This window comes from Fusarium oxysporum, chromosome 1 (genome assembly GCF_000149955.1).
Source record: "Fusarium oxysporum f. sp. lycopersici 4287 chromosome 1, whole genome shotgun sequence".
In the NCBI taxonomy this organism is placed as follows: Eukaryota; Fungi; Ascomycota; class Sordariomycetes; order Hypocreales; family Nectriaceae; genus Fusarium; species Fusarium oxysporum.
Genome location: NC_030986.1, coordinates 2,430,070 through 2,456,050, shown reverse-complemented (window position 1 = coordinate 2,456,050; position 25,981 = coordinate 2,430,070). Strand labels below are relative to the sequence as shown.

The 25,981-nt window shown below is 49.9% G+C and overlaps 13 protein-coding genes across 15 annotated transcripts; 6 read left to right on the top strand and 7 right to left on the bottom strand.

Annotated features, from left to right (window-relative positions):
• Positions 1–29: 29 nt before the first annotated feature.
• Positions 30–1,365, top strand: FOXG_17841 (uncharacterized protein). Its single transcript, XM_018397845.1, has one exon. The coding sequence runs from the start codon at positions 273–275 to the stop codon at positions 1,065–1,067; it is 795 nt and encodes a 264-aa protein (XP_018232078.1). The 5' UTR covers positions 30–272; the 3' UTR covers positions 1,068–1,365.
• Positions 1,366–1,468: 103 nt separating this feature from the next.
• FOXG_00260 (uncharacterized protein) lies at positions 1,469–3,932 on the top strand. The gene is made up of 2 exons (XM_018376494.1): positions 1,469–1,639; positions 1,696–3,932. Exons 1-2 carry the CDS (start codon positions 1,573–1,575, stop codon positions 2,310–2,312), a joined length of 684 nt encoding a protein of 227 aa, XP_018232077.1. The 5' UTR covers positions 1,469–1,572; the 3' UTR covers positions 2,313–3,932.
• FOXG_00259 (uncharacterized protein) lies at positions 1,653–3,949 on the bottom strand. The gene has a single exon (XM_018376493.1). It carries the CDS (start codon positions 3,731–3,733, stop codon positions 2,612–2,614), a length of 1,122 nt encoding a protein of 373 aa, XP_018232076.1. The 5' UTR covers positions 3,734–3,949; the 3' UTR covers positions 1,653–2,611.
• A 505-nt stretch (positions 3,950–4,454) lies between these two features.
• On the top strand, positions 4,455–7,382 carry FOXG_00258 (riboflavin synthase, alpha subunit). Its single transcript, XM_018376492.1, has 2 exons — positions 4,455–4,604; positions 4,657–7,382. Exons 1-2 carry the CDS (start codon positions 4,574–4,576, stop codon positions 5,328–5,330), a joined length of 705 nt encoding a protein of 234 aa, XP_018232075.1. The 5' UTR covers positions 4,455–4,573; the 3' UTR covers positions 5,331–7,382.
• Positions 5,248–7,500, bottom strand: FOXG_00257 (crossover junction endonuclease MUS81). The gene has a single exon (XM_018376491.1). It carries the CDS (start codon positions 7,301–7,303, stop codon positions 5,558–5,560), a length of 1,746 nt encoding a protein of 581 aa, XP_018232074.1. The 5' UTR covers positions 7,304–7,500; the 3' UTR covers positions 5,248–5,557.
• A 512-nt stretch (positions 7,501–8,012) lies between these two features.
• On the top strand, positions 8,013–10,311 carry FOXG_00256 (phosphoacetylglucosamine mutase). Its single transcript, XM_018376490.1, has 2 exons — positions 8,013–8,935; positions 8,994–10,311. The coding sequence occupies exons 1-2, from the start codon at positions 8,180–8,182 to the stop codon at positions 9,849–9,851; spliced, it is 1,614 nt and encodes a 537-aa protein (XP_018232073.1). The 5' UTR covers positions 8,013–8,179; the 3' UTR covers positions 9,852–10,311.
• Positions 10,083–12,151, bottom strand: FOXG_00255 (protein arginine N-methyltransferase 1). Its single transcript, XM_018376489.1, has 6 exons — positions 11,828–12,151; positions 11,759–11,772; positions 11,669–11,688; positions 11,484–11,593; positions 11,006–11,337; positions 10,083–10,945 (listed from the first exon to the last, which is right to left on the bottom strand). The coding sequence occupies exons 1-6, from the start codon at positions 11,908–11,910 to the stop codon at positions 10,467–10,469; spliced, it is 1,038 nt and encodes a 345-aa protein (XP_018232072.1). The 5' UTR covers positions 11,911–12,151; the 3' UTR covers positions 10,083–10,466.
• Positions 12,152–12,456: 305 nt separating this feature from the next.
• On the bottom strand, positions 12,457–13,726 carry FOXG_00254 (ribosome biogenesis protein n). Its single transcript, XM_018376488.1, has 2 exons — positions 13,659–13,726; positions 12,457–13,605 (listed from the first exon to the last, which is right to left on the bottom strand). The coding sequence occupies exons 1-2, from the start codon at positions 13,659–13,661 to the stop codon at positions 12,826–12,828; spliced, it is 783 nt and encodes a 260-aa protein (XP_018232071.1). The 5' UTR covers positions 13,662–13,726; the 3' UTR covers positions 12,457–12,825.
• A 28-nt stretch (positions 13,727–13,754) lies between these two features.
• FOXG_00253 (uncharacterized protein) lies at positions 13,755–14,894 on the top strand. The gene has a single exon (XM_018376487.1). The coding sequence runs from the start codon at positions 13,938–13,940 to the stop codon at positions 14,556–14,558; it is 621 nt and encodes a 206-aa protein (XP_018232070.1). The 5' UTR covers positions 13,755–13,937; the 3' UTR covers positions 14,559–14,894.
• Positions 13,829–17,886, bottom strand: FOXG_00252 (TTK protein kinase). Its single transcript, XM_018376486.1, has 2 exons — positions 15,872–17,886; positions 13,829–15,822 (listed from the first exon to the last, which is right to left on the bottom strand). Exons 1-2 carry the CDS (start codon positions 17,702–17,704, stop codon positions 15,019–15,021), a joined length of 2,637 nt encoding a protein of 878 aa, XP_018232069.1. The 5' UTR covers positions 17,705–17,886; the 3' UTR covers positions 13,829–15,018.
• A 573-nt stretch (positions 17,887–18,459) lies between these two features.
• Positions 18,460–21,969, top strand: FOXG_00251 (uncharacterized protein). Of its 3 annotated transcripts, XM_018376483.1 has the most exons (4): positions 18,460–18,755; positions 18,806–18,854; positions 18,913–19,672; positions 19,723–21,969. In XM_018376483.1, the coding sequence occupies exons 1-4, from the start codon at positions 18,630–18,632 to the stop codon at positions 19,778–19,780; spliced, it is 993 nt and encodes a 330-aa protein (XP_018232065.1). In that variant the 5' UTR covers positions 18,460–18,629; the 3' UTR covers positions 19,781–21,969. The 3 variants fall into 3 exon arrangements, with proteins under 3 accessions (XP_018232065.1, XP_018232067.1, XP_018232066.1); XM_018376485.1 differs by having other exon boundaries at positions 18,806–19,672; positions 19,723–21,932; XM_018376484.1 differs by having other exon boundaries at positions 18,913–19,903.
• On the bottom strand, positions 19,740–21,967 carry FOXG_00250 (uncharacterized protein). Its single transcript, XM_018376482.1, has 2 exons — positions 20,948–21,967; positions 19,740–20,886 (listed from the first exon to the last, which is right to left on the bottom strand). Exons 1-2 carry the CDS (start codon positions 21,605–21,607, stop codon positions 20,323–20,325), a joined length of 1,224 nt encoding a protein of 407 aa, XP_018232068.1. The 5' UTR covers positions 21,608–21,967; the 3' UTR covers positions 19,740–20,322.
• Positions 21,970–22,313: 344 nt separating the features above from the next.
• Positions 22,314–25,583, bottom strand: FOXG_00249 (delta-1-pyrroline-5-carboxylate dehydrogenase, mitochondrial). The gene is made up of 2 exons (XM_018376481.1): positions 24,930–25,583; positions 22,314–24,871 (listed from the first exon to the last, which is right to left on the bottom strand). Exons 1-2 carry the CDS (start codon positions 25,164–25,166, stop codon positions 23,378–23,380), a joined length of 1,731 nt encoding a protein of 576 aa, XP_018232064.1. The 5' UTR covers positions 25,167–25,583; the 3' UTR covers positions 22,314–23,377.
• Positions 25,584–25,981: the final 398 nt, after the last annotated feature.

Genomic DNA, 25,981 nt, shown 5'->3' with positions numbered 1-25,981 from the left:
TTGAAGGAATCTTGATGCAGAAAACCTTGTCCAATTAACATGATAATACTATTTCGCTCCCCTGGGTTGAAAATTGCATATCCCGACTGCAGTTGATATACTACCGAGTCCAGCCTCATATTATACGTCCGTTGACTGAAACACGTTCATAGGCCCAGGAATCCAAGGATATTCGGTGCCACAATGAACTTATCGCACAATATAACAGGCATTGAAGTCCTGTGAGTTGCCACTGAAGTAGCCTCTGCATGTGAGGGGTCTGCATAAGTGCAATGCAGCACGTTCCCGGCTCCGGCGTTGGTGATCTGAGTACGATCAACTTTCACTTTCCAGAGTCAATTGAAACTAAAAAGAGCCGACTCTCATCAATCACAGATAATATGGACTCCCCATCAATTTCTCAGGTTGCCCCTAATCTGTTTGTTGGGAATGTTGCAAGTTCCATGAATCGCAATGTTCTTCGCCATCACAACATCACAGCAATAGTCTCCCTCTTGGACGGCCCATATTCGAAATGGGAGAGTCCCAAAAACAGGCAAATTGTCCCCCAAGAGTGCCATCTATTTGTGCCTTGCCTTGATAATTCAACGATGGACATCCTCTGCTTATTAGACGACATCTGCGACTTTATCGACCTACAACTAGATCGTCACGGTTCACTGCGGTCGCCATCTTCTTTTATCTCAGAAGAATTCGACCCTGACACGGCTTCAACCATCGAAAGCGAAGATTCGGCGCGAGAATCGAATGTATTGATCCATTGTCGCCTTGGGATGTCCCGATCAGCTTCCGTTGCAATAGCATATCTGATGCGTCAACGACAACTGAGTTTGGACGTCATTATCGCTGAAGTCAGGGCAAGGCGAAAGGTGAAGCCGCGAGGGAACTTTATGGACCAACTCCAAGTTTGGCAAGCTGTCGAATATCAACTATGGGAGGACAACCAGAAGCGAATCCCCAAGGCACCCTATCAGAGTTACCTTGATGGCCGAGCTGTAAGACTGGCAGCAAAGGGATTAACGGGTAACGAGCCCATAGTCCCGCTCTGTGACTGGGACGAATATTGATCGGGCCGGTCGGTATCTCTAAGATCAATATGCAAGGAAACGGGAGCTTTGAGGTCATTGGATAGTGGGTATTGCATCAAGTTTCACCTGGCGCATATGAATGTGGGGGAAGCTGAGCAACAATAGGATTGATTGAAGCGTGACGAAGCAAGGAGATGAACAAGACAGAGTAATATACTGAAGTCCACAAGTACGTCCACGAGGTCCGTGAGATTTCAATGATATAAATTCGGACCATGTCTTGAGAAGCCATCGATTGAAGATGAGATATATACCTAATCGTCCAGTAAATTAGAAGTCAGAGTGTGAGCCGCCCATGACTAACACGGACGGTAGAGTATTTAGAAATGCCGGGCGGTCAACGAGACACTAAACCTGTTCCGCCTTACACCCCGCGGCCTGTAAACCTCCCCACTCCCATGAGGACTCTTGGGACTCTCGTCATTCGGCTCTATCAAAAGTAACATTTTACAGTTATAAAGGCTCCCGAAGACAGCCCGCCAAAATGGGGCGAGAAGATCAGATCGAAGAGCGCGAAGTGCTTGAATCTATTTTCCCTGATGAAATCACAGGTACAAATCTGCTGCTGAAAAAACATGTTGTCTTTTTTGCCTAACCATTGCTGTAGATATCTCTGAAACCGAGTTTAGAGTATCAGTCGCGTTAGACATTCCAGGTGAAGAAGATCAAGATCCTCCTACCATACTTCTCCAAGTGAGATATCCAGAAGATTATCCCGAAAAGCCACCTCATCTCGACATCCTCGCTCCTCCAAATGCCACACCCCACGAACACTTCAACATTGCAGAAGACCGCGACCAGCTCCTTGCCAGTCTCGACGACACCATTCAAGAAAACCTCGGAATGGCCATGGTCTTTGCAATCGTATCAACACTGAAGGATAATGCCGAGCAGCTTGTCCAAGAGCGCAAGGACGTCATCACAAAGGCACATGAGGAAGCTGCGCTGGCTGCTGAGGCAGAGGAGAACAAGAAATTTCACGGCACAGCTGTTACGCCCGAGACATTTTTGAAGTGGCGTGAGGGCTTCTTGAAGGAGATGGAGGAGAAGAGGCAGCAGGAGGAAGACGAGCGTCTTGCTGAGCTGAAGAAAGCGAAGACCAAGGAACCCGCCCGCATGACGGGTAGACAGCTCTGGGAGAGGGGTCTTGCTGGTAAGGGTGAAGAGGAAGAGGACGACATGCCTGTCGAGGGTATCGAGAAACTTAAAGTTGAGGCCGCATAAGGTGGCATATAACAAGCATGCATTACTTGGAGTTTGGGCTTGGGAACTGATACAAAAAGGCGAACAGCTTACTACGGCATGAGACGATGGATGTTGCCACGGATTTATCTGGTCTTGGTTGGCTACGACAGGCCTTGAGAGGCCTAGTACTGCCATGATGATATAGACTTGGGTCTGGACCATCCAGTTTTAACTATAACTAGAGGCAACAAGATTTCTTCTAGATATGCCCATTTTTTGTTCCTAAACGCCATACGTAATGCTCACGTGTCCAATTTCTCTGTCCTTGCATAAAGTCATCAACCTTGCATTTCAGCGTCTTCCTCTGCGCCATCGCTGGCATCCTCCCAGTCATCTTCCTCACCATCAGCTGGCTCGCCAAGCTCCTTGTTGATCTCTGATAGCAATTCCTTGGCATGCTCACCCAGGCGCTCATCTTCGTAATCCTGCTGTTGATACAGTTTCAAGCACTGCATAAGCCACTGCCGCGATGACTTCCATGATCCCTTCCATTCCTCGCTGACCTTGGCTTCGTCGTTCCATGGCTTTGAGGCAGTAGTCTTGAGCTTTTCGCCGGTGATATATAGGCACCAACCACCTAAGTACCATGCCTCAACACTTGTGTCGTCATCTGTAACAAGTCGCTCCAGCACACTCAATGCCTCATCTTCCAATTCAGTCTCCATCAACAAACGAGCAAGCGCAATTCTGGTGGGGAATTCGGGAACATCAGGGTGCTGAGGAGGGAGTTTCTGCCACAGCTCGAGACTTCTGCGCAGAGCTGTCTGGGCTTCGTTGGCGCGGCTCTGTGAGATTCTAACATTGGCGACTGTTTGCCATGTCTCTGGCGCAGCAGGGGCGAGGAGCATAGCCTCAGTGATAAGAGTCTCACAACGTGACTCGGCATCAGGTTCCCATGACAGATCGGTCATGTACACTTCAGCCACAGCGCACAGGACTCCTCCGAGCTTGTGTTGCTTCTCTTGAAGGGTGGTCCTTTGCTCAGGGGTTGGCGATCGGAGCTCGCTCAGGACTGCGATCTGCTTTCGAAGAGCGGTAGCACCTCGCTCATACCATTGCACACTATCGAGGCCACCCTCCTCGCTAAGCTGTGCAAGCAGCAGGAACTTCTCAGGACCTCCACCAATCTTCTCATCTGCGGTACCATCTTCATCAAGAAAGACTGCGCGCTCAAACGCGGCTCGCGCCTCGTCAATGTCGCCGGACTCGACAAAAATTGTGCCTAGAAGATTGGCAGCACTGAGCTCAAAGTCGCCGCCCTGACCGGTAGCATCAAGGGCCTGCTGGGCAAGCGTGGCAGCCTCTTCTAATTTTCCGACCTCGAGCTGAGTTTGCGCATCGACAAGGAGTCTTGCGATGTCCGGGTTCGTCTTTTTAGCGTCAGGTCTCGAGGGCGCCATGATGCTATGAGGCGGGGTGTGTGATTGATATGAGATATGTCGACGCTTCTAGAAGAAGTAATGATGCAGTAGTATTCTATAAGGCTATATGTGAGCCACGGTCAGATATCGGGGTGTGAGATCCAGTCAAATAGCGACTGCTGCAAGAGTTTTAAACGAGATATTGTGTAGCTAATGGACAGTCTTGTTCTGTCAGAAGCTTGTGCCTTGGTGTTGAGTGGGAAACTGAAAAATTTAGGCGGGTCTTATCGATAACGACCCATGAGGGAAGCCAGCCAAGAATCTTGGTTTTTGATTATTGTCTCTCCCTCTCCAGGCAAGAGTTGACAAATGGTGATAAACTAAATGCAATTTCCATTTTCGTGTGCCAGCCAGGTGCTCTGCTGACGTCTCACCATTTACATTGCTATCACTTTCTTTTTTCAAAGCCAGGCACTTCGTTGAAGACTGAGGGGCAGAGATTGACAGAATGCCACCCCGCCTGGTAACATGGGAGGCTGACACGAACCGTCATGAGTATTCGGATTGGCAGGTTTATTAAGCCGGATGATTAGGCAAATGGGCTTCTAAGGAACTACTTTACCACTCTGAATACAGTTTTACGAAATCGATATGCTTGTGCGGCAATAAAGCATCAGAACCCAAAGCTGTCCCGGTATTTCTTTCAGAGCCAGTGCGGGGCATTCGCGGGCCGCGGGGCAGAGTGGAATAGCATCAGTACCCATCCGACTCATTAAGCATTTGTCATTGCTTGTTACCTGTAGACTTTCCGTTAACTTCGATATATAATCCTACCTATTCAACATCGCTGACCCAGGCATCAAATCATATATTCCCATCATGTTTACCGGAATTGTTGAAGAAGTGGGAGGTTCGTTATGTTCACTTCAATATTAGATACTCACTCACTCACATGCTTCTAGTTGTCTCCAACCTCAACACCAATGACTCAACAGGAGGCACCTCTCTGACCATTTCCATTCCTTCTGGCTCAAAGCTCCTCTCAGACTGCCATGACGGCGACTCCATTTCTGTCAACGGCGTCTGCCTTACAGTCACATCCTTCACCCCCGAGGCTTTCACCATTGGCGTTGCCCCCGAAACTCTACGCATCACCAACTTAGGCGATCTCAAGGAGGGCAGTAACGTCAACCTTGAGCGTGCTGTTCGGGCTGATACCCGCATGGGCGGCCACTTTGTTCAGGGTCATGTCGACACTACTGCCGAGATCCTCTCTGTTGAGAAGGATGGCAATGCCTTGACCTTCCGGTTCCAACCAGCCCGCAAGGATATGCTGCGGTACATTGTGTACAAGGGTTTTATCGCCATCGATGGCACAAGCTTGACTGTCACCAAGGTCAACGATGATGAAGCATGGTGGGAGGTTATGCTGATTGCGTACACCCAAGAGAGGGTTGTCGTGGCGCAGAAGAAGAAGGGTGACACTGTCAATGTTGAGGTTGATATGATGGCCAAGTATGCAGAGAAGTCTCTGGGCGGTGTTGTTGGCTCGGAACCTGGAGCTGCTGCCTCGTTTCCCTTTATTGAGAAGATCGTTGAGAGAATCGTGGCCCAGGGATTCGGCGGAAAGCCATGAGGCTAATAGATTTCATCATTAAAGGTTTAGGTTCGTATTTCTCATAATCCTGGGTATCACCATGCTCATGGATCCTATCGGCTTGATACCACCAACGCTTTAATACAAATGCCTTGAAATACCGGTCATTCCATCCTGTTGACACCGTCTGCCTTTCAGTATAATCGGAATATCCCTCCTTTCCCAATATCCGTACACGTTCGTCTCCTCGCACGTATACAAAACTATCATGCATCACCCCAGACTTCTGCAATTTTGGTGCTCAAAGCCTTGGTAAACTTCTTTCGTCCGACAAGATGACTTGTCTGACTAAAGACCAGCTCGCGTTTGCGTTTCAGCCCCTGTTCGCCACTTCCGCAGGCCTCAAAACCCTTGACAAAATCATATGGAGTTTTCCAACGCTTCTGAATCTCGAGCGCTCTTTCTCCCGTGACGCCCTTGGTGGTCATAAGCATTTTCAAAAATACGTCTCGCAGGGTTATAGACTCTGACTTGGATGCAAGTGACGAAAAGGCGGGATAAGTGATATACCAGTCTGGAGATATAGATTCTCTCAGGTGCTTTAGCAGAGGAAGATAATTCTGAGATGTAAGAATTTTGGTAGGAATGACGTTGAGTGGTTTGCTCTCGTATGTCCGCTTCAGCATCGCTGTCATGCGAGCAAGATACCTGACTGTGTCGTCCATTTTTGCCGTCCTCTTCACAAAGTAGCCATTGACTACTTGTGTGGAGGCAATGGCTGACCGGACGGCTTCGGTATATCTAGATGTTACTTCCGGGTCCATGGAGATCTCTTCGATGATGTAAATAACTTTCCTCACACCTGATCGCTGCAGACGAAACTTTTGCTCGTGGAATCTGCCATCCTTGATACTCCCAATCAGGTCATCAAGGCGTTTCCTTTCAACAATCCAGTCCAAAATGACCTCATCGCCCTCAGCACCTTGTGATACGAGCAGATTTGGATCATGGCATTTTGCGATCCACTGGGCATCTCCAAGTTCCATACTGCGCATGATGGGTTTTGCGCCCAGTTTTGCAAGCTCCTCTTGCATGTAATCGCGATCAGTCTTCGCTCTGACCTCGCGAACGTCTAGCACTAAGTTAACAGTAAAGGATCCCGGAGGTAGTCGAATTGGTGTAAAATTTGGCAACGAATTGTCGTCCGACACTGTTGGGCCATCAGACACAACGTTTTGGTATTCTGAAGGCGCTTTCGCCGGTTCGAAAATTTCAATCGAAGGCGACCTAGGCCTATGATTGGATTTTGGTTGGCAAACTGGATTAACAGGCTGTGCTGAAGTCGGGTCTTTAGCTCTTCCATTCTCGGCCTGCCAGTGCTCAGTGTCTTTTATACGTTTTGCAACTTCCCATCCTTCATCAGTTAAGGCGTATCTCCGTAGAGGTCGTCCTCTTTCGTACACCAATTCCTTTTGCAGCAAAGTTTTCATCGAGTTCCAGGCAGTGTAAAATTTGGTAGGGTCGCTAGGAGCTGAGAAAGATGAGTCGCAATGCAGTTGTGCAACTTCGATGAGTTCCGCCTTTGTCATTCCAACAGAAGAGTCTTCATCCAATGTAGAAAGGCCAACTACTAAGGCAAAGGCTCCAGAGCGTAAAGCAGGAACATATGCTTTAGGCTTCCGTGCTTTTTTGGCAGGCCTTGAAGAGCTCTCGCCATTGTCGACTCCAGCAACTGGTACCGCCTTACGAGACCTGGGGTGTGGGGGCATAGGCAGGCCATTTTGTTCGCAGAGTTTCTTTAATTGCTGCTCAAGGCGTTCACAGAGTTTGGGGCCGAAACCTTTGAGCTGCTGCAACTGTGCAGGGTGTTCAAAGGTGATTGGACATGCTTTTAACGAATTATAAGCAGTTCTGTAAGTTGTAACACCTTTCGAATTGCGTTCGCGCGCCAGATCGAGCCATTCTTTGACCCAAGCCAGCAGCTGCGGGTTGGCCGAATCGGCATCATCCATGTTGCCGTCACCCTTCAGCTGCACAACTGAAGGCCTCAAAAGGGGCAATTCTTTAGATATCCCAGAATTTGGCAATCAAAATGCAATACAAGACGAGCGGCAGTCCGCCCAAATCCGAGCTCGTCAATGTTGTCCTCGTCTTTGTATGTCGTGAAAATGACGCGTCGAGAGCCTCGCGTTGCCTGAAGTGGGTGTGGAGACTTGACACGAGATCACGTGCCTCTTTCGCTCCTACAGGGTCATTGGGCGGTGAGAGATCTTGAGGTGAGAGAAACATACATGCCCGAGGTGAACTCCTAAGGTAGCCTGTAGGCTGACGTGAGGCCCTGCACCAACAAAATTGTGGCGGGTAAGGCGCTGAGCGATGCACCCAATTAAACCAGGTACAACCCCCACCTGCGTACAGCACCATACATAGCTCTGGGCATCGGGTGGGGCACATCTGAGAGTCTTGTGTCTGTTTTTAGCACCTCATAGAAACCATTCGATTGAAGCGGTATAAAAAAGTATTTTTGACCGCCGAGAAGACCTCTCCATAGCCCATCTCATAGCCCGTTGCCTTTAAGCTAAGCTAAGCTCTGCTCAGCTTGTAGGATGAAAGTGCAGTGGCTGGTTTGCATAAACAGGTAGACAATGCACTGTAGACCCTTGCAGTAGGTAAGCACTGTTACCTCATTTAGGTACCCCTCGTATGCTGAGGTGCCCTCTGGAAGGTCCCCCGCCAGGTCGTCACTGCGGAGGCCTCGATTTGTTTCAAAAGGGACTCGCGAGCTCCATCTTTCTCGTTTCCTCCCGCCTGTGTCTTGTCTTCTCTGGTCTTTCATTCTTTCATCTCATAAACTGCACCATTAATTTTTCTCGAAAAGAAATCGTAGAATGTCTGACGACAAGTTTCTCGCCGCTTCGGCAAAACACCCTATTGTGCCTAACCATGTCTACAAATATGGCACTGCGGGGTTCCGTATGAAGGCCGATCTTCTTGATGGTGTTTCGTTCCGTGTCGGTCTCCTGTCTGGTCTTCGAAGCCGTAAGCTCAATGGCCAGGCCATTGGTGTCATGATCACTGCTAGCCACAACCCAGCTGTCGACAATGGTGTCAAGATCGTTGACCCCATGGGCGAGATGCTTGAACAGGAGTGGGAGACTTATGCTACCAAGCTCGTTAATTCTCCTTCTGATCAGGAGCTTCTCGACAACTACAAGGCTCTGGCTTCTCAGCTTAAGATTGATCTCTCCTCTCCTGGCCGCGTCATCTATGGCCGTGACACTCGTCCTTCAGGCCACTCCCTCGTTGCTGCCCTCGCCGATGCTTTCGAGGCTACCAACACAGAGTACACCGACTACAAGATCCTCACCACCCCCCAGCTTCACTACCTGACCCGATGCGTCAACACCGAGGGCACCCCTAAGGCCTATGGCAAGGTTAGCGAGCAGGGTTACTACGAGAAAATGTCCGAGGCTTTTACTCGCGCTCTTCGAGGCCGCAAGCCCCAGGGACAGCTTATCGTGGATTGCGCCAACGGTGTTGGAGGTCCCAAGCTCTCTGAGTTCCTCAAGGTCTTGCCTCAAGGTACCATCGACATCAAGGTTGTTAACGATGACGTCCTCCGGCCCGAGGTTCTGAACCTCGATGTAAGTACACTTCAGATCTTCGGCTGCCAGTCGCAATAGCTGACATTTATTCTCTTAGTCTGGAGCGGACTTCGTCAAGACGAAGCAGCGAGCCCCTCCCAGCCCGAAGCCCGTCCCCGGCGCCCGATGCTGCTCTCTCGATGGTGATGCCGATCGTCTGATTTACTACTGGGTCGATCCTGAGACAGGCTTCTTCATGCTCGATGGCGATCGTATTTCTTCTCTCAATGCCTCTTTCATTGGTGACCTCGTTCGATCTGCCGGCCTTGCTGATGACCTCCGTATTGGCGTTGTTCAGACCGCCTATGCCAACGGTGCCAGCACGAACTATATTGAGAAGCACCTTCAGCTTCCCGTCGTCTTCACTCCTACTGGTGTGAAGCATTTGCACCACGCTGCTTGTCAGTTCGACGTTGGTGTTTACTTCGAGGCTAATGGTCACGGTACTGTTGTCTTCTCTCAGGAGGCCATCCGTGCTTTCCGTGAGACCGAGCCTCAGTCTCCTGCCCAGAAGGATGCTCTCGACACCCTCGCTGCCGTCAGCGATCTCATCAACCAGACTGTTGGCGATGCTATTTCCGATATGCTCATGGTTGAAGTCATTCTCGCCCACAAGGGCTGGACTCTCAAAGATTGGGCCATGACCTACAATGACCTCCCTAACCGTCTTGTTCGCGTTGAAGTTGGCAACAAGGACCTGTTCCAGACCACGGATGCTGAGCGGCGCCTCAGCCACCCTGTGGGTGCTCAGGATGAGATCGACCAGTGTGTTAAGAAGTACACTAGTGCCCGATCCTTTGCTAGAGCCAGTGGTACTGAGAACGCGTGCCGTGTCTATGCTGAGGCTGCTACTCGCTCCGAGGCTGATGAACTCGCTAACAAGGTCGCTCAAATCGTGAAGCAGTTTGGTTCTTAAGTATACCCTGGTTAGGTGAAAATGGAATCGCATAAAATAACTCGGGGATAAAAGGAGAAACGTACCCAACATAGTATGTGTGGGGAAGTGGGTGTCTACAAAGAAGGAAGGAAAAGAAACAAGAAAGGTTTCCCAAAAATGGGTTATCAAGCCCAGGTCAGGATTAGCCAAAGGACAAGAAGCGGGATGCTCAGTCCAATTTAACGATGAATGAAATCTCATTACTTTATCGGTCAATAGATGGTCTTGCTATTGCAGTTTCACATAGTCAATGAGATCACACAGGGTCAGGACGAAAGACTAGATATTAAACCAAAAGATCTTTGACTAGGTAACTCCGGAGTGCTGTTTTTGTGGTATCACTCATAACGGGTCGTCAACTCACTACGCCATCCCTCGCGATTATGTTGTTTTCTCTCTCCTATGTTTGTATCTAGCAGCAATGTTTACCCCGTGTAAGATGCAAGACGCCGTCCTCCTTATACACAGATCCCAAGTTTCCGCAAGTGTCTATCTCCTTGCTCCCTGGGTCTCCTTTTTAACCCTTAGATGTCTTTTTTTTACTTCTCGTGTCATCATTAGCAAGAAATTGGCACCGTCTTATATAGAAGCCTTTTAGCACATGCGGTACTCAAGCGCACCCTTGGAGGCACGGTTGGCATCCTCAGTTTCCAACTCGTAGGAGATCTTGATGTCAAGATCACGTCTGTTCTTGGAGTTGGGTCGGACATCAAGGTTGAGAGCAATCTGCTCGCCCTGCTGGACGGTGAGAACATCCTCGAAGTAGAAGACGGTCTGCTTCCAGTGGGTGTACTTGGTATGTGGGCCAGTGGAGAAGCGGATGGGCTTGTGGCAGGCGGTGAAGTCGATGTCGAACCACGAGACCAGGGCGTGGACGAAGTCATCGCGGGTAACAGAGAGCTTGAAGGGGACCTGGAAAGCCAAATCGTCTGTGGTGCACTTGTAAAGATCGAGCGTGAGGACGGCGGTGGGTTCGGTGACAGCGGCCTTGACCTCGACGGTATCAACGAGGGGCTCGGAGAGAGCAGTGGCCTTGAGGGGGGTGTAGTCGAAGCCATAAACATCGTTCCAGACTAAGACGGTGTTAGCAAATAAACTTCTGAACCGAGAGTCAAAGCACGGTAGTCACTTACACTCAATCTTGTCCTCCTTGTAATCGCCATCCTCAATACCAGCGAAGAAGATAGTGGCCTTGTCAGGGAAGATCAAGCCATCCTTCTGGAGATAAGTGTCTCGGGCGTAAAGAACGGTGTCGAGCATGGACTCATATAGAAGGAAGTAGCCCATCCACTCTGAGATGATGATATCAACCTTGGGGAAAGGCAGCTCGACCTCCTCCATCTTGCCCTGAAGAAGGGTGATCTTGTCGGAAAGACCGTTAACCTTGACGATCTCACGGGCCTTGAAGATGATGGTGGACATATCCACACCAATAACATGTTTGGCACCAGCCTTAGCGGCGAACCTGTGAATAATTTCCGTCAATTCGAGTTCATTTAATGTTTCGTCGGGTTATAGAGAACATCGCATGTTGCAAAGGTGGGATGTGCTGTCGTTCCCCAAGCGCGGGGCATAACGAGGGGCTTTTGGAGGATCTCGTTTCGCACGTACATGGAGAGAATGGCCGTACCACAGCCAACATCAAGGACCACCTTGTCCTTAAAAATGTGCTTGTTTTGCATGATAGCGTTCATGTACGATCGTGTGCGGACCTCATCTTTCTGCAGTTATAGAAAACCTGGTCAGCCAGTGCCCGTACAGCAGCGCAAGGACTGTGGGGGAGGGGAGCTACATACCAACATCTCCTCGTGGATACCTATCGTAGAGCAATAATATGTCAGTGTTATTCTTTCAAATGGCTATGTAGCTTCAGTGGTTGTTCGTACCATGGTGATCGTAGCTATGTCGGTACAGTTAGTATGCAATGATTCTCTTGTAGAGCTGAGCGAACTGACCTCTTGAAGTAATGCTGCTCGCTATGCTCCATAGAATTCATCTTTTGCTCAGCAATCTCGACATCCATCTTATCGCCGCTCATTTTGAAGAATTATTGAGTGTAACGGAGGGTTAAAACTGTTGAATCCTGTTTTTTTTTTGGTTGATGGAGAGAAGAAGAAAAGGCAGAGAGGAAAAAAGATTGAGTCGCAAAACGGAGCAATACAGATTTGGCGGGCGAGACGGGGAACCACAGACCAATGCGATTTTGCTAGTTCGGGCAGAAAATAATTTATCGCCGTCACCGCCCGATTTTTTAAAGGCGGCAAAGGGACCCTTTTTTCAACGCCATCTGCCTTTTCGGTTAGCTTGAAAAAGGTACAAGTGTAGACGAGAGTCAGGTTGTCCAACTCTTTAAGCTAAGGTAATAATAATGGCTGAAAACAGTCAAAGAAAAAAAAAACCGAGGCATAACATTTGACTGATGAAATTTAAGATGTCTTGGCTGAAGCCGGTTTGGGAGTGCTGAAAGGAGGTGCAGAGCTGCAATCAACCTGGCGTCGTTAAATTTTATGTTATTAAAAGCTGCACTGGTAACCCATACTAATTGAAAGTTTGAATGTCACACCCGTTATAAGAAGAGTATACCCTCAGCTTTCCGATTAGTTACAGCACAATTCTCGCTCCGCAAATAGAAGTAGCTCATATGTATGTGAAAGGATCGGAATTAGTACTTGTAGCAATAGACGCTGCTACTTAAGTACCTTCTAGATCTTGTATTCATCTATCTACGGCCTGATCAAGATCTGCCTTAGCAGAGCATGGCCTATAACTCGAGTGAGTCTTCTTCATCACAACTGGGAATCTTCAGTCGACAATCAACCCGTTTACCAACCATCTACCATCATGGCCATTCTTTTTCGTGCGGTAATCCAATAAACGCCCTGGCGCCAATACATGCATTCGAACTTAGACAAACGAACCCTCTTAACGTTGTGCGGCAACGCCGTTGAGCACATTACACCAGCAATACACTGTTGATGCAGCCCTCATTCTCCGGGTTGTTAGTAACCTGCGCATAGCGACCCCAGACGACCTTTCCACCGGCGGTGACGAGACCAAGCTCGCTGACGTTGACCTCGATAACGGTACCCTTGGTCAAAACACCCAGCTGGGTGTAAAGAGGGTTCTGGGGGTTCTTCTTGACGCTAATGATGGGGAGCTGGACAGTGACACCAAGCTCGGGGTGTGTGACATTGGCCTTCTTATAACGGAGACCCATAGGTCGAATGAAGCGCTCGTGCTTGGGGTTGCGTCGAGTGAAGTCGGGTCCAACAAAGGTAGGCTTGGTGACCATGCGCTTCCAGGCCTTCTTTTGGATCTTCTTGCCGGTCTTGACAACCTTGAACATCTCCTCCTCGCTGATACCTCGGACCTTGGGCAGGGGAACGGCAAACTTGGCCGCCTTCTCAGCTCGCTTGTTCTTGATGGCGCTGCTGAGAGCCTTGGCAGTCGAGGGGTTTGTGCGGTCCAACAGGTAAGAGGGCATAGGTGTTGTGGGCTCCTTCTCGTCCGCGGTCTTGACGTTGCGCTCCTCGTGCGCCTTGATGGCCTTCTTCATCTGAATCTTCTCCTTATGTCGCTTCTGCTGGTACAGCTTGGCTCGGAGACCACGCAGGTTCTGGGCATCCTGAGAGGCTTTGTGGCCCTCACGGGCGGTACGCTTGCGAACTCGTTCCTCATGATCAAGACGGCGACCGTGTAGCTTTCGCCATCTTTCCATATACTCGTTCTGAGGCTTTGAGGAGATTAGTTGTTCATTCTGGCAATCGTTCGCTCTTTAATGCATACCATGTTGTCTGTATCGCCCAGGCAGGGACTTTATTATGGCTAGCGGGGAGTTGATGCTGAAATTTCCCTGACGATAAAAAAAAAGTGGCGGTTTATCGGGAGGCGGCGCTGGCACTGAGACCGTTCTGTCGGCGCTCGGTAGTACGCTTTTCCGAACGCACCCATTGAGCCAACGCCTGAACTTTTTCGAGATGCACTACAACGACTTCAAGGCCGACAGCCCATTCCCCTCAATTGACCAGCGATAGTGCCCAAGCCCGAAAGGCACTGCGGTCCATAATGAGCAGGGCACTTTTCCGCTCCATGCTGGAGCTTAGAGCTCCCAGCGCTCGACTCTCGACACCCTCGTCTATATTGGCAATCCAAGCCCGCGCCTTCACCTCCACAGCTCCCATCGTCGAGCCATTCCCTGAGCGTCACCCAAAGAATGCCACCAATCCCACGGCAAATGAACCTCGACCCCTCGCTTTCAAAGTCAGCCATCCTACACCGCCTCCAAAGCCTATGGAAGACTCAGTCAAGAACCTTCTGCCATTCCTTGCCGCCCAGCCAGACCACTACATCACTGTTCATGTCCATGGATTTCCCTACCTTGTGCGCGAGGGCGATCAAGTTCGTCTACCTTTCCGTATGCCCGGCGTTCAACCTGGAGATGTACTACGACTCAACCGTGCGAGTGTTCTTGGTAGCAGAGATTACACCATGAAAGGCGCTCCCCATATTGATGAGCGGGTTTTTGAGTGCAGGGCTACTGTTGTTGGAACAGAATCTGAACCGCTACGAATCAAAATCAAGAAGAAGAGGAGGCAGAGGAGAAAGAGACAGGCAAAAAGCAAGCACCGATATACTATTCTACGGATTTCGGAGCTGAACATCAACAACTTGGAGGATATCGAATGATTTACGAGATGGCACAGGGTTGAGAGGAAGATGTTTCGAGGATCTGTTTCAGCAAAACTGTTGATGTCCATGTACAAATAGGAAATGCCTCGAAACAATGTACCATTACCAGCATCAAGCTGGCTGTACAATAATACAGCAAACTTTACAAAGCCAATGGAGCGTTTGAAGTTTGTTAATATCGCTGAAAATGCTTTTATTCAGTTAACTCGCTGAAACGCGCAGTTAAAAGCCATAGACGCCCCTGACTTCCGAAAGCCTTGTCATATTATAAAAAAATCCCTTATGTCTGAAGTACAAAAGTAGGTATGCAGGTATGCAGCGAACGACAAGAATGATACTCCTCAACACCCAGCTATGAATGCTTTCTTTCTAATCCGTTCAAATTGGTCATAAACTCATTGATCCAGCGAGCAATAGCGCCCCGACAACTCCAACATTATACATGATAATTCTTCTGTCACATTCTCCCGGCCATCGCTTTCTTAACACTGGCCCAATAAGCCTGTGGCCAGACGCTTAAGCTTTCGCTCTCTGTTGGCATGCGCTCCCGGCATCTCGTCACCACGCTCTGGATGATTCTGGCAAGCAGCTCCTCGTCAATGGGGAGGGCCTTGTCGGTGAGCTCTGCGGGGTATAAGAAGGGGTCGGACTCGTGCAATAACTCCTCGCAGGTTGGTCGCATATGGTGATCGCGGTTAAGACAGCGCTTCATAGTGCGGATGAGTGAAGGGGGAACGGACATGCCTCCCATGCCGCGTGAAGGAAACTCGATGTCGTGATCCCAGTTAATGATGGCTTGACACCTTGACATCTGGTTGGCGATGTGGCCAAATGGAGGGAGGCCATAAACCATCTGATACAAAATGCAACCCAGAGACCATATGTCACTGGGCTTGCCCAATTTCATAAGCTTAGGCCGACCTGGAACGCGGCCACCCCGGGGGTTATTTGAGTCCATGAGAGACTCAGGTGACATGTAATTGGGTGTTCCAACCTGAGTCTCACGGTGGACGTTGACAGTCTCGTCGGTTTGAATAGCGTTCGCAATGCCAAAGTCAATGAGCTTGAGCTGACCCTTCACAAGCACAAAATTGGCAGGCTTGAGGTCAGAGTGGACAATATCACACTGGTGAACTGCTTGCAAACACTCGAGCATCTCTTTCCAGTAAAATCGTACAAAGACTGGATCGAACTTGGCAGCCTCGGGGTTATACCGTTTTCTCAAAAAAGTGTTGAAGTCGAGTTCTCCAATCTCCATAAGCTGTGCCAAGTAAGTAAATCATCCGCGCTACTGGCTGATGTGAACTTACCAAAGTGAGAACTTGCTTCTCTGTATTCATCTCACAGTCAAACAGCTTGATAACTCGCTCCACCTCTCCAAGCTTCTTCAAAAGATCAATCTCACCAAGATAGCCCTTGATGGTCGAGTCATCTGCATTCTCAAGAGAGACCCGCTTCAGAGCAAACATCTTGCCATTCTCAGCAGCAACACGGTACACCTTTCCACTGCCACCTCGGCCAAGACAGTCAAGTCGAGTATAGGCTACGCCATTCACCCGCAGAATATTCCTCCTTTGCTTTGCCTGTGTAGTCGTAGCAGCACCCGCAGTAGTAGTGGCAGCCTCGAGGACAGACATCTTGGGAGGTGGCGGTGGAGCCTGGCGAAGGGGAGTATTTCTAGCCATAGAAGCAAGAGGCTTTCGGTCGGGTGAGACTGTTCTTAGGGGAGCAGGGTCAGCGCTCATCGGTCTTTTTGGCATCTTGTCCAGAAGAACCTCCATTGATGGCTTCGTCCTCTTGAGGCTTGCTTGGACATCGTTCTCTTGATCCCGACCTGAGGGGAGTTCTGGACGAGGTGCGGGGAGTCTGTAATGAATCTCCTCCTCCTGTTCAGACTTCGGTTCGGGCTCGGGAACCTGAACCTCTGGTGTAGGCTCACGAGGTGATGTTTCCCTGGATGCTCTTGCAGAGCCTAGGCGTAGGTCCATGTTGGAAGCATTACGGCGATGGACTGCCCTCGCAGCGGCTTGTCCGCTTACTGGGCTTCCTGAGTTGAAATCTCGAATACCGTCTCCATAATATGAAGCGGCATGTTGATCCTCCCCGGGTTGACTCTCAGCTTCCTGACTAGACAATATCAATTCTCCATCGGCGTTGGCCTCCCCCTCCTCTTCGCTCTGCCTTCGGCGACCGCGTCGGGCTGGTCCGCTCAAAAAGCTACCTGCAACCTTGCTAACACGCTTCACACGCATTGAACTCTGTAGGTTAATATTATCCTCAGGTCGTGTCCTTGTACTTGTTGAAGGGTATCGAGAGACACTGCCTTGGTGGAAGGGAGGAGGATTTCGCGCGACTGTGGCTGGCTCTTCAGGTTGGTCGTTGTCCTCAATAGCAGATCTATCTAGCATGGATCGCTCCATCGACCTCCCTGAAGAAGGGCCAGTGGAGCCAACTCGACTCCTGTTGCTTGGAGAACCAGCATTAATTCGGACGACGCGTCCACCTTGTGCAGGTGTGTTCACGTCCAATTGAGAATCATGCTTGGAATCCTGTCTCTCGTCAGAAGACATATCGCGGCTACCAGGTCGGCTGTGAGGTCGAGATCGTTGATTTGATCGGGAGACTGAAGTTGAGCGTCGCTTTGTTGGCTTCATTTGGCTGAGACTCTGAGGTGTGTTGCTTAATCTTACAACCCTCTTTCGTACCGGACTTATTTCTCTGCTTGTAGCTGGTGTCGGGCTAGCTTGTCTTGAAGACCTTGTATCATGGGCCTGGGCGCTTCCGGATCTTCTGTGCCGGCGTGTCTCAGTCGCTGATGATGTGGACGCGTTCAGGGCACTGGTACGTCGCCGCGTCCGGGGAGGTGAAGGAGCTTGCTCTGTTGATGTAGGAGCGCCGTCGTTTAGAAGCGCCTTGGTGAGAGCGCTCAGCTTCATAGGTACTGGGATCTCATCCTCGGAGCTGTCGTCGTGGAATTGCTGGGGTTTGGGATTGTAGCCCTTAGGGAGAGCAGCATTCGTTGAACCATGGAAGTTGTCGCTGTGATTCATAATGGGTCGCGATGGCAATCTCCTTAAAGCTTGCCGCTGGGATGTTCGTCGGACAAGACCATTGCCCATGGGCGTCGGCGAAGCTGTCGCCATATCGATAATGTTTTCAAGGTAAAGCGCGTTCAGGCGTGTAATGATCGAAGCGGTGAGGAATTGGTGATGACTGATTTGGCGGCAAGATAAAGTATTTGCTACGAGTCGGTTATTATTGCCATTGCTTGCATTGCAAGACGGTTTCCAAAACTTGAGACTATCGCGTCTGCGTCAGGGAAGAGAGATATGGAAAGCAAGGCGTGTTGTTCGACGAGAAAATATGGTCCAATCAGGGAGCTGTCGGTTGCCGAGCAACCAATCTCGCCTTAGCTTAACTAGCGGCCGAGTGTAGGGTTGCAATTTCATGCAGGATGACTACTGGAAAGGATTTGACTGATGCCCAATCTTCTGAAAATTGGTAAAAGCGATATGGGCATTACCGTTGAAACGAATAAGGCTTGGATTACATCTGAGTTAATTATTGAATTTGTTTTTAAGTTGTCATGTCTAATGTAATTCCACAAGTACTCTGTAACGGCGTTGGATCTGTACAGTGTGCAGTTAGTTGCAGAATTTAGCAAGAAGCATGACTTAAAAGAGAAAAGCAGATCCAGTCCAAGTATATCATATTTGAGCAGACTATAACAGCCATACATCCCAGCTAAGGCGTAGCCATTTTGAAGGTTTTAAAGAGTCTTCAGAGACATTTACTTTGTCAAATATCACAGTTTGGATTTCGAAGTCTAGCTACCCCAGCGAAACAAGCAAGCAGGTCCTTCTCCACAAAGAAACTAGACCCACCAAAGCGGTCATAATTAGGATCTCTAGCCAATCACGCATCTGAAACATCAACGTTACGTCGAGTTGCAAGTGAGCCACATCGTCAAACCAGCTCAAGGTACATGGAGTATCTCCCCCTCTCTCATGCAGGTTCGCATTATTTCCAACCTCATTCTCTCGCCATTCAAAGGTCGATGCGCTCGCAATGGCAACTCAAAGGGGGCGGCCATGGGCGCGGATTTTTTCCTTGACCGTCCTCGTCCTCGCTTTCACGGTAGTTGTCAGTGCCTCAACTGGCGACAAGTTGCCAGAATTTAAGGACTGTCTCAAGGTGAGCCAATGCAGCACAAAAACCACCCCAAAGATTAACCATGGCCACAGGTCTGCAATGCTGAAAACTGCTCCCCTGATAAACCGCAAACTCCAATCCGTATATTCACCCGATCCGCGCGCCTAAAGACACAGCTAATGTGAACTCCCGACAACAGCTGTTCTACATCGACTCCTATTCTGGACTTGCGCCAGCGAATGCGATTATGCCTGCCAGCATATTGTAACTGGTCAGCGCATGGCCACAGGCCTCACGGTCGAACAATTCTACGGGAAATGGCCCTTCTATCGCTTCCTCGGCATGCAGGAGCCCTTTAGTGTCCTCTTCTCTCTCGGCAATCTCTGGGCGCATTGGGATGGCTTGAAGAAGGTCCAGTCTATGATACCGAAATCTTACTCCCTGCGAATATTCTACGATTGGCTAGCGTATGTCGGTATCTCCTCTTGGGTTTTCAGCTCCATCTTTCATACTCGTGATTTCCGGTTCACTGAGGAGCTTGATTACTTCGCTGCTGGTGCCAATGTCCTGTACGGTCTGTACTACACGGTGGTAAGGGTTTTCAGACTGGATAAACGCACCCCGCGAAGAAGAACCACCCTACGAGTTTGGTCGCTCGTCTGCGCCTCTCTCTTTCTTGGTCATGTCTCGTACCTCAAGTTTATTCGCTGGGATTATACGTACAACATGGCTGCAAACGTGGCAGCAGGCATCGTGCAGAATGTCCTGTGGACCTGGTTTAGTTTCAAGAGATATAGGGAGTCAAGGCGCATGTGGGCTGTTTGGCCCGGTTTCGTGGTTGCTTGGATTATATTTGCCATGAGCATGGAACTGTTTGATTTCCCACCTTGGCTGGGTTGCATTGACGCTCACAGCTTGTGGCACCTCATGACGATTGGACCGACAATTTTATGGTACAAGTAAGTCTTGCAGGCCTGATCACTCTTCTCCAATTGCTAACATCAGGAAGCTTTCTAGTTAAAGATGCTCGGGACGATATGGCTGGAAGCCAAAGACTCAAACTTTAGTAAGAGACAGACTAATATCAGTGTCAAGATACACATTTCATAGAATTAATTACATAGTTCATATTATCCACATCCCTGAGTGATATGGAATATATAATTATCATAATACTTCTTTGTTGCAAAGTTTCCTGTATTGAGAAGTGATTCTTGAATAATGCGAGTCGTCCAAAACGGTCCGGCAAGAGGGCATGAACATAAAAACGACCCCCACATCATTCTTTCCAACTCCTTGCAAAGAGTGAACCGGTCCAGGTTTCCCACCATGATCTCGTGTTCCGCTTTCTCATCATCCGACGTCCAAAACAAACCCAATAGATACAGCTCTTTATTTTCCTTCGACTTTTGACCAGATCTATGGTTCCTATAAAAACGCAGTTGAAGCAAATATGGTCTGCCCTCTTCGACCTTCAAGGGCAATATTAAATCTCTCGAAGTCCTTCCAGATGCTTTGCGTCGATGCCAAGACAATGCAAGGTTTTTGTGGCAGATACAGTCTCAACCCAGCTTGAACATGCCCATTAGTCGGCTGTGTACCATGACTCTTATGTGCTTAGGAGATCGCGCACTGAAAGCCCTCGGCCTTTCGAGTCACGACGATCGTTGTTCAGCATCAGCAATGCAGCCATGGCCTCTTGATCAAGTTCGCTCTGGGGATTGAGAGCCGGGCTTGTCAACGCTGAACCAGGTGCTGAGGCATCGCTGCGGGCATAATGTGGCGCCCCATATATCTGTGGGCCGAATGCTGGAGATGTGCCAGCAGAAACGCTGTAACTATAACGTCGATGGTCGGTTGAAACAGACGAATATGATTGCGCCCTGTTGCGAGAATCCTGAGGTGGGAGAGCAGGAGACACTGATGGGTGGCGAGGGTTACGATCTGACATTGCAGTCATGGCAGGCGACGTAACATCGGAGTCCTCCATCTCGACATCCTCATCGCCGACTGGGTCTTCTTGAAAAGTCGGGTGAAATTCACGAATAGACGGCAAACGATCGCGTCCCGTGGGTGTTTGCCGCCCGGACTCGGTCTGACCATTATCTTCCTCCTGTTGTGCTTTCAGCTTGGAGACGCAATCCTCCAGGTATCGAATATATTCGATCGAGGCCTGCATTACAGAGCCTTTAGTCAGCTGTATCCCTATTTTCGAGGACAACTCAGACACATACCTGGAGGATCGACAACTTATGCATATCTCCTGTACAAGCCGGGATCATTCCTTTAAGCACGGCAAACTCCTCATTCATCTTACTCCGCCTTCGACGCTCGATCAAACTGTGTGCGGTCTTTCTGGCAATTTTTCGACCTGCTGCGCTTGTAGCACTCGGTTGCTTCTTCTTCGCCTTGTCGTCCGCGGCCGCATCTCCTGATCCTGACGTTGTTGTCTTAGAAATGGCTGCTGTGGCCGTTTTTGCCGATGCAGAGTTCTTGCTGGTCGTCTTCGCTTTATCTTTGCTGCCACCGTTGTCACCATTACTATCCTGCCGGGGCTTCATCTGGATGATTTTGCGTGATCTCGTTGGTGGAGGCGGCAGGGCAAACGAATTGTCCTTTTGGTCTTTCGCAGCAGAAGAACGGCGGCGTGCCTTCACTGTCTCGGCAGGCTGCATTGGGTATGTTGCTCCTGGGGACGTTGTGGTGAGTCGGTGCGATTTTGTATCTGTTGGTGAGACCTGAGATGACATGGTCGGCGATATGCGGGAAGCATCATGGATTGCTGGAGGCGGCAATTCAAAAGACAGCTGAAATGAGGAAAGCTGTTGAGTTCCGTCCTTGCCCTTGATATCAGATGAAGAACCCGGTGTGAGAGGAAGGCCCGGTCGAGGCATCCTGGAATCGTGGAGTCTGAACTCGTCCTCAAAAGGCAGTGATGATACTTGGTTGCTCTTCGCGAACGATGGCCAATCGAACACGACGGTCAAAGTTTAAATCAAGAGAGCACTCAAGAGAAAGATAAATAAAGGGAGAGATACAACCACTGTGGCTATCCTGAAATTTTTGAGGAAAAGGGTATATGGGAGTCCCAAAGACAGTCAAGTTCCAGTCTCGTTTGAGAGTCAAGATAAAGATACGGGCATGGGGGCAAAAGACATTAAATTGGTCACCGAGATCAACCTACGGATACAGTACCAGACATGCTCCAACGACAATCGATGAACCAAACGGAACATGCACATGCAGACACGAACACGCAACTCAGCGCACCGTAACGCCGCCTAGCCAGCGAGTTTCACGTTCGAACCCGCTTCTTCCCTCCAATCCAGCGCAATGAGCAGCAGACTATATCTCAGGCTTTGTCCAACTTTATCCTAGAGCAACCAGGTTGAAGGGATGCGATTTCATGGACCAAGCATCATCGAGGAAATGGTCGCGTGCTCTATTTGGTGTTGGGCGAATCAGCGTGGGGAATTGATCAACGTGGTCGGGGTAGACTTTTTGGTGGGCAGGGGTCCAGTCTCAGAAGAAGAGGAACGAGGCTTAGGTTGGCGTCCATTCTCGATGGAGAAAGAACTAAAGTTACTTGGGATCTTTAATGGAGGGCACGAGGGTTGGTAGCGTGCGGCATTGGCACCTTTGTGACATGAAATGAAGGTCAAGGTATCATGATGCTTGTGATGGGTATAAGTCACGGTTTTTAGGTGAGTGAGCTCAATTGTCTATTCACGAACGCCTCTCATCCTTCACTATCAAATGAAAGGGAAATAGTATCGGGAAATAGGATACTGGGAGTCTGCACCGACCAATATCCTTCCAGCTTGGGCCCAGATCACTCAGATAGTTAGGGATCAGAGCGTGAGCCTACAACGAAAGCTGGAGCTTGATGAGATCTCCAAACTCTCCAACCTTTCGTCTCCACCTCCACCCTTATACATACTACAGTACATAGGGTACTGCACATCCGGCTCCGCAAGCCTTTGAAAAAGCGCCGAGCAGCGAACAAATTCAAGAAGCATCATGCATCCTTCGGTTTTCAAATAGGCAAAGATATACAACCAATGCAGAGTGGCACGTGTCCTATCTTGACCCTGGGAGCTCACAGACTCGAAACACTCCGGGATCAATTGGGACAAGACAAGGGTTCTTTTCGACATTCGATTCAACTGTGGAACAATAAAGGTCACAACTAGATAATTCGGCTTTGTTATTCGTCCTTGGATTGAATTGAGCACGTGCGCGTACTTTCGACGTCGACGGCCTTTTCTATCATACGGCACACCCCATCATTTTCCCCAATCCTACTACGGATGAAATCCACCCATCACCTTCCTGGGTGAACCAACGTGGGGAGAGACCCTGGGGCGGCTCTTGGCCAGGAACAAACCCCTGGCAAGCCACGGACCCACGAGCAAGGCTTGACCACGCTGCAGCGATTCAAGATCCTTGGCTTTGCTTCCTAAGCTCTTCGACAAGATACTTGATCGACAGCCAACTCTCAGTGGCCTGTGACAGCTAGTTGTGCTGTTAGATGTGTGCTCTCTTTTCCTTCTGTCATGGGCAGCCCTATAGAAGTTCACATTCGTAAGTCATCCATGTGGTATCATCATTGCCCGAACTCCACTCCAGCTTTTGTATGCAGACGGTATACTGGTAGTCGGCACTTAGACCTCGTTGCTGGGGTAGGTGACCTTGGTGGTAGGAGTGAACTCCTCCTTGATCGCCCGAACATTGACGAAGCGGGTCAGGAGGTTCTGGCTGCCGGCCTTATCGTTGGTACCGGAAGCACGAGAACCACCAAAGGGCTGCTGGCCGACAACAGCGCCAGTGCTCTTGCAGTTGACATAGAAGTTACCGGCAGCGTTACGGAGGTGCTCCTCGGCGAAGCGGGAAGCCTCACGGTCAGCAGCGAACACGGCACCAGTTAGGCCATAGTCGGAGGTGGTCTCAATGAGCTTGCAGACATCAGCCATGGCGTTGGGGGCAGCATCGTCATAGATGTAGGTGGTGAGGATAGGACCGAAGAACTCAGTAGAGAAGAACTTGTGGTTGGGGTTGGTAGTGGCGTAGATAGTAGGGTGGATGAAGTAGCCCTTGGAAGAGTCGTACTTTCCACCGACAACGAGCTCGAGGTCCTTGTCGGACTTGGCCTCGTCAATGGCACCGGAGAGCTTCTTGAATGAAGCCTCGTGAATGACGGGACCCATGAAGTTGGAGTGTTCAGTGGGGTTGCCAATCTTGATGGCCTCAACCTCAGCGACAAGCTTCTCCTTGAACTCGGGCCACATGGACTTAGGGACGTAAAGTCGAGAAGTGGCACTGCACTTCTGGCCCTGGAACTCAAAGGCACCACGGACAGTCTGCTTGACAGCGTTGTCAATCTCGGCTGTAGGGTCAATCAGGTGGAAATTCTTGCCGCCAGTCTCACCAACGACACGAGGATAGCCTCGGTATCGGCCCTCAGCGATACCCTGACCGATGGTGCCATACAGCTGACGGAAGACAGCGGTGCTTCCAGTGTAGTGGAGAGCAGCAAACTCCTTGTGCTCTAGAACGACCTTGGTGATATCAACGGGGTTACCAGGAACGAACTGGATAACATCCTTGGGGAGACCAGCCTCAATCAGGATCTGATAGACGAGCCAGTTGGATGCAATGGCAAAGTCACTGGGCTTCCAGACAACGACGTTTCCGAGAAGAGCAGGGGCACCAGGGAGATTACCGGCAATGGCAGTGAAGTTGAAGGGGCTGACAGCGTACACGAAACCCTCGAGGGCACGGTACTCGAGACGGTTCCAGACGCCGGGAGAGTTGTGCTCAGGCTGGGTGTTGTAGAGCTGCTCAGCGTAATGAACGTTGAAGCGGAGGAAATCAGCCAGCTCAGCAGCGGCGTCGATCTCGGCCTGCCAAGCGTTCTTGCCCTGGCCGAGCATAGTGGCGGCCATGATATCGTAGCGGTACTTGGTGGAGATGAGGTCGGCGGCCTTGAGGAAGACGGCAGCTCGGTCAGCGAAGGGGAGGGCCTCCCAGGCAGGCTTGGCAGCAAGAGCAGCGTCGATTGCGGCCGAAACATCAGCGGTGGTAGCAGTGTGGTAAGAGGCGACAGTGGTGGCATGGTCGGCAGGATTCTGCTGCTTGGAGAGGGCGGAAGCCTTGATCTATGAGAATTCATGTAAGACATGGTTCTTGCAATGGCCTTGACTTATTGAAACTTACCTGCTTGCCACCAACCACAACGGGAACCTCGATGGGCAGCTTCTTCTGGAGCTTCTCGATAGCAGCAGTCAGACCCTCGCGCTGCTCACTACCCTTGACGTAGTGGTGGTTGGGCTCGTTAAAGACCTTTGGGGTCTTGAAGGTAGCCAAAGTCGCAGCAGTTCGCATTTGCTGAGTTTGAGCAGCGCTGCGGATACCTCGGGCACCAGCCCTGTTGAGGAACATCATAGAAGACATTATAATGCGATGTGATATGATATGAATGTTCTTCGTTATCGGGAGTCGTCGAAATGGAGGGAGGGGTATCACAAAGGCAAAGCACAGTAACAAAAAGACTCTTGTTCGACGACGATCGAAGATGGAAGATGAAGAGAAAGAAAGAAAAGAAGACGAGGGGAAGACGCAGAAGATGGGGGAGAAGAAATAGAAGATAAATTCCTGGCACGACAACCAACGACAACGATCCTGACTAACAGAAATTCCGATCTTGGAACAGTTATCACGACTCAAGACCCAGATCTCGCGTAGCAATTCCTCCTCGTCTCAGACAAAAATACTGCACTGCCGTTGCCACGCGAGCTAAGCTGGTCTCCTCACCAAGCTACACACGCCTACAACAGCTAATCTTTGCTATGGTCGCGGCTTATCACGGCCTAAAAAGTGAATGCGTGGGGACATGGCACATGACGTCGCCTGTCTTCCCCAGCTACGGTAAGCCCGGGAATAGACGCTGATAGGTCAATGGCTCTCTGATGCTGGGGCCGATCTCGGCAGATGGGGCCTGGCATGTTATCTTTGTTTGCCCGCGAAGAGCCGCACCGTACCACTAAAAGCGGTAGTCTCTTTTTTTTACTGTATTCCAGAAGCACATATCGAAATTTTTACTGATTTCCAAGATATTAAAGCAGATGAGGTAGCATTTCAAAGGCAATGATGGGATCTGTGTTGTAGAGAGCATCCGGACTATACATACTCCTATACTTTTCCATTTGTATATCCCTTCATCATGCCAACATTTACGCCCCCTCTCCCCAGTTCCAGCCAGGATGAGA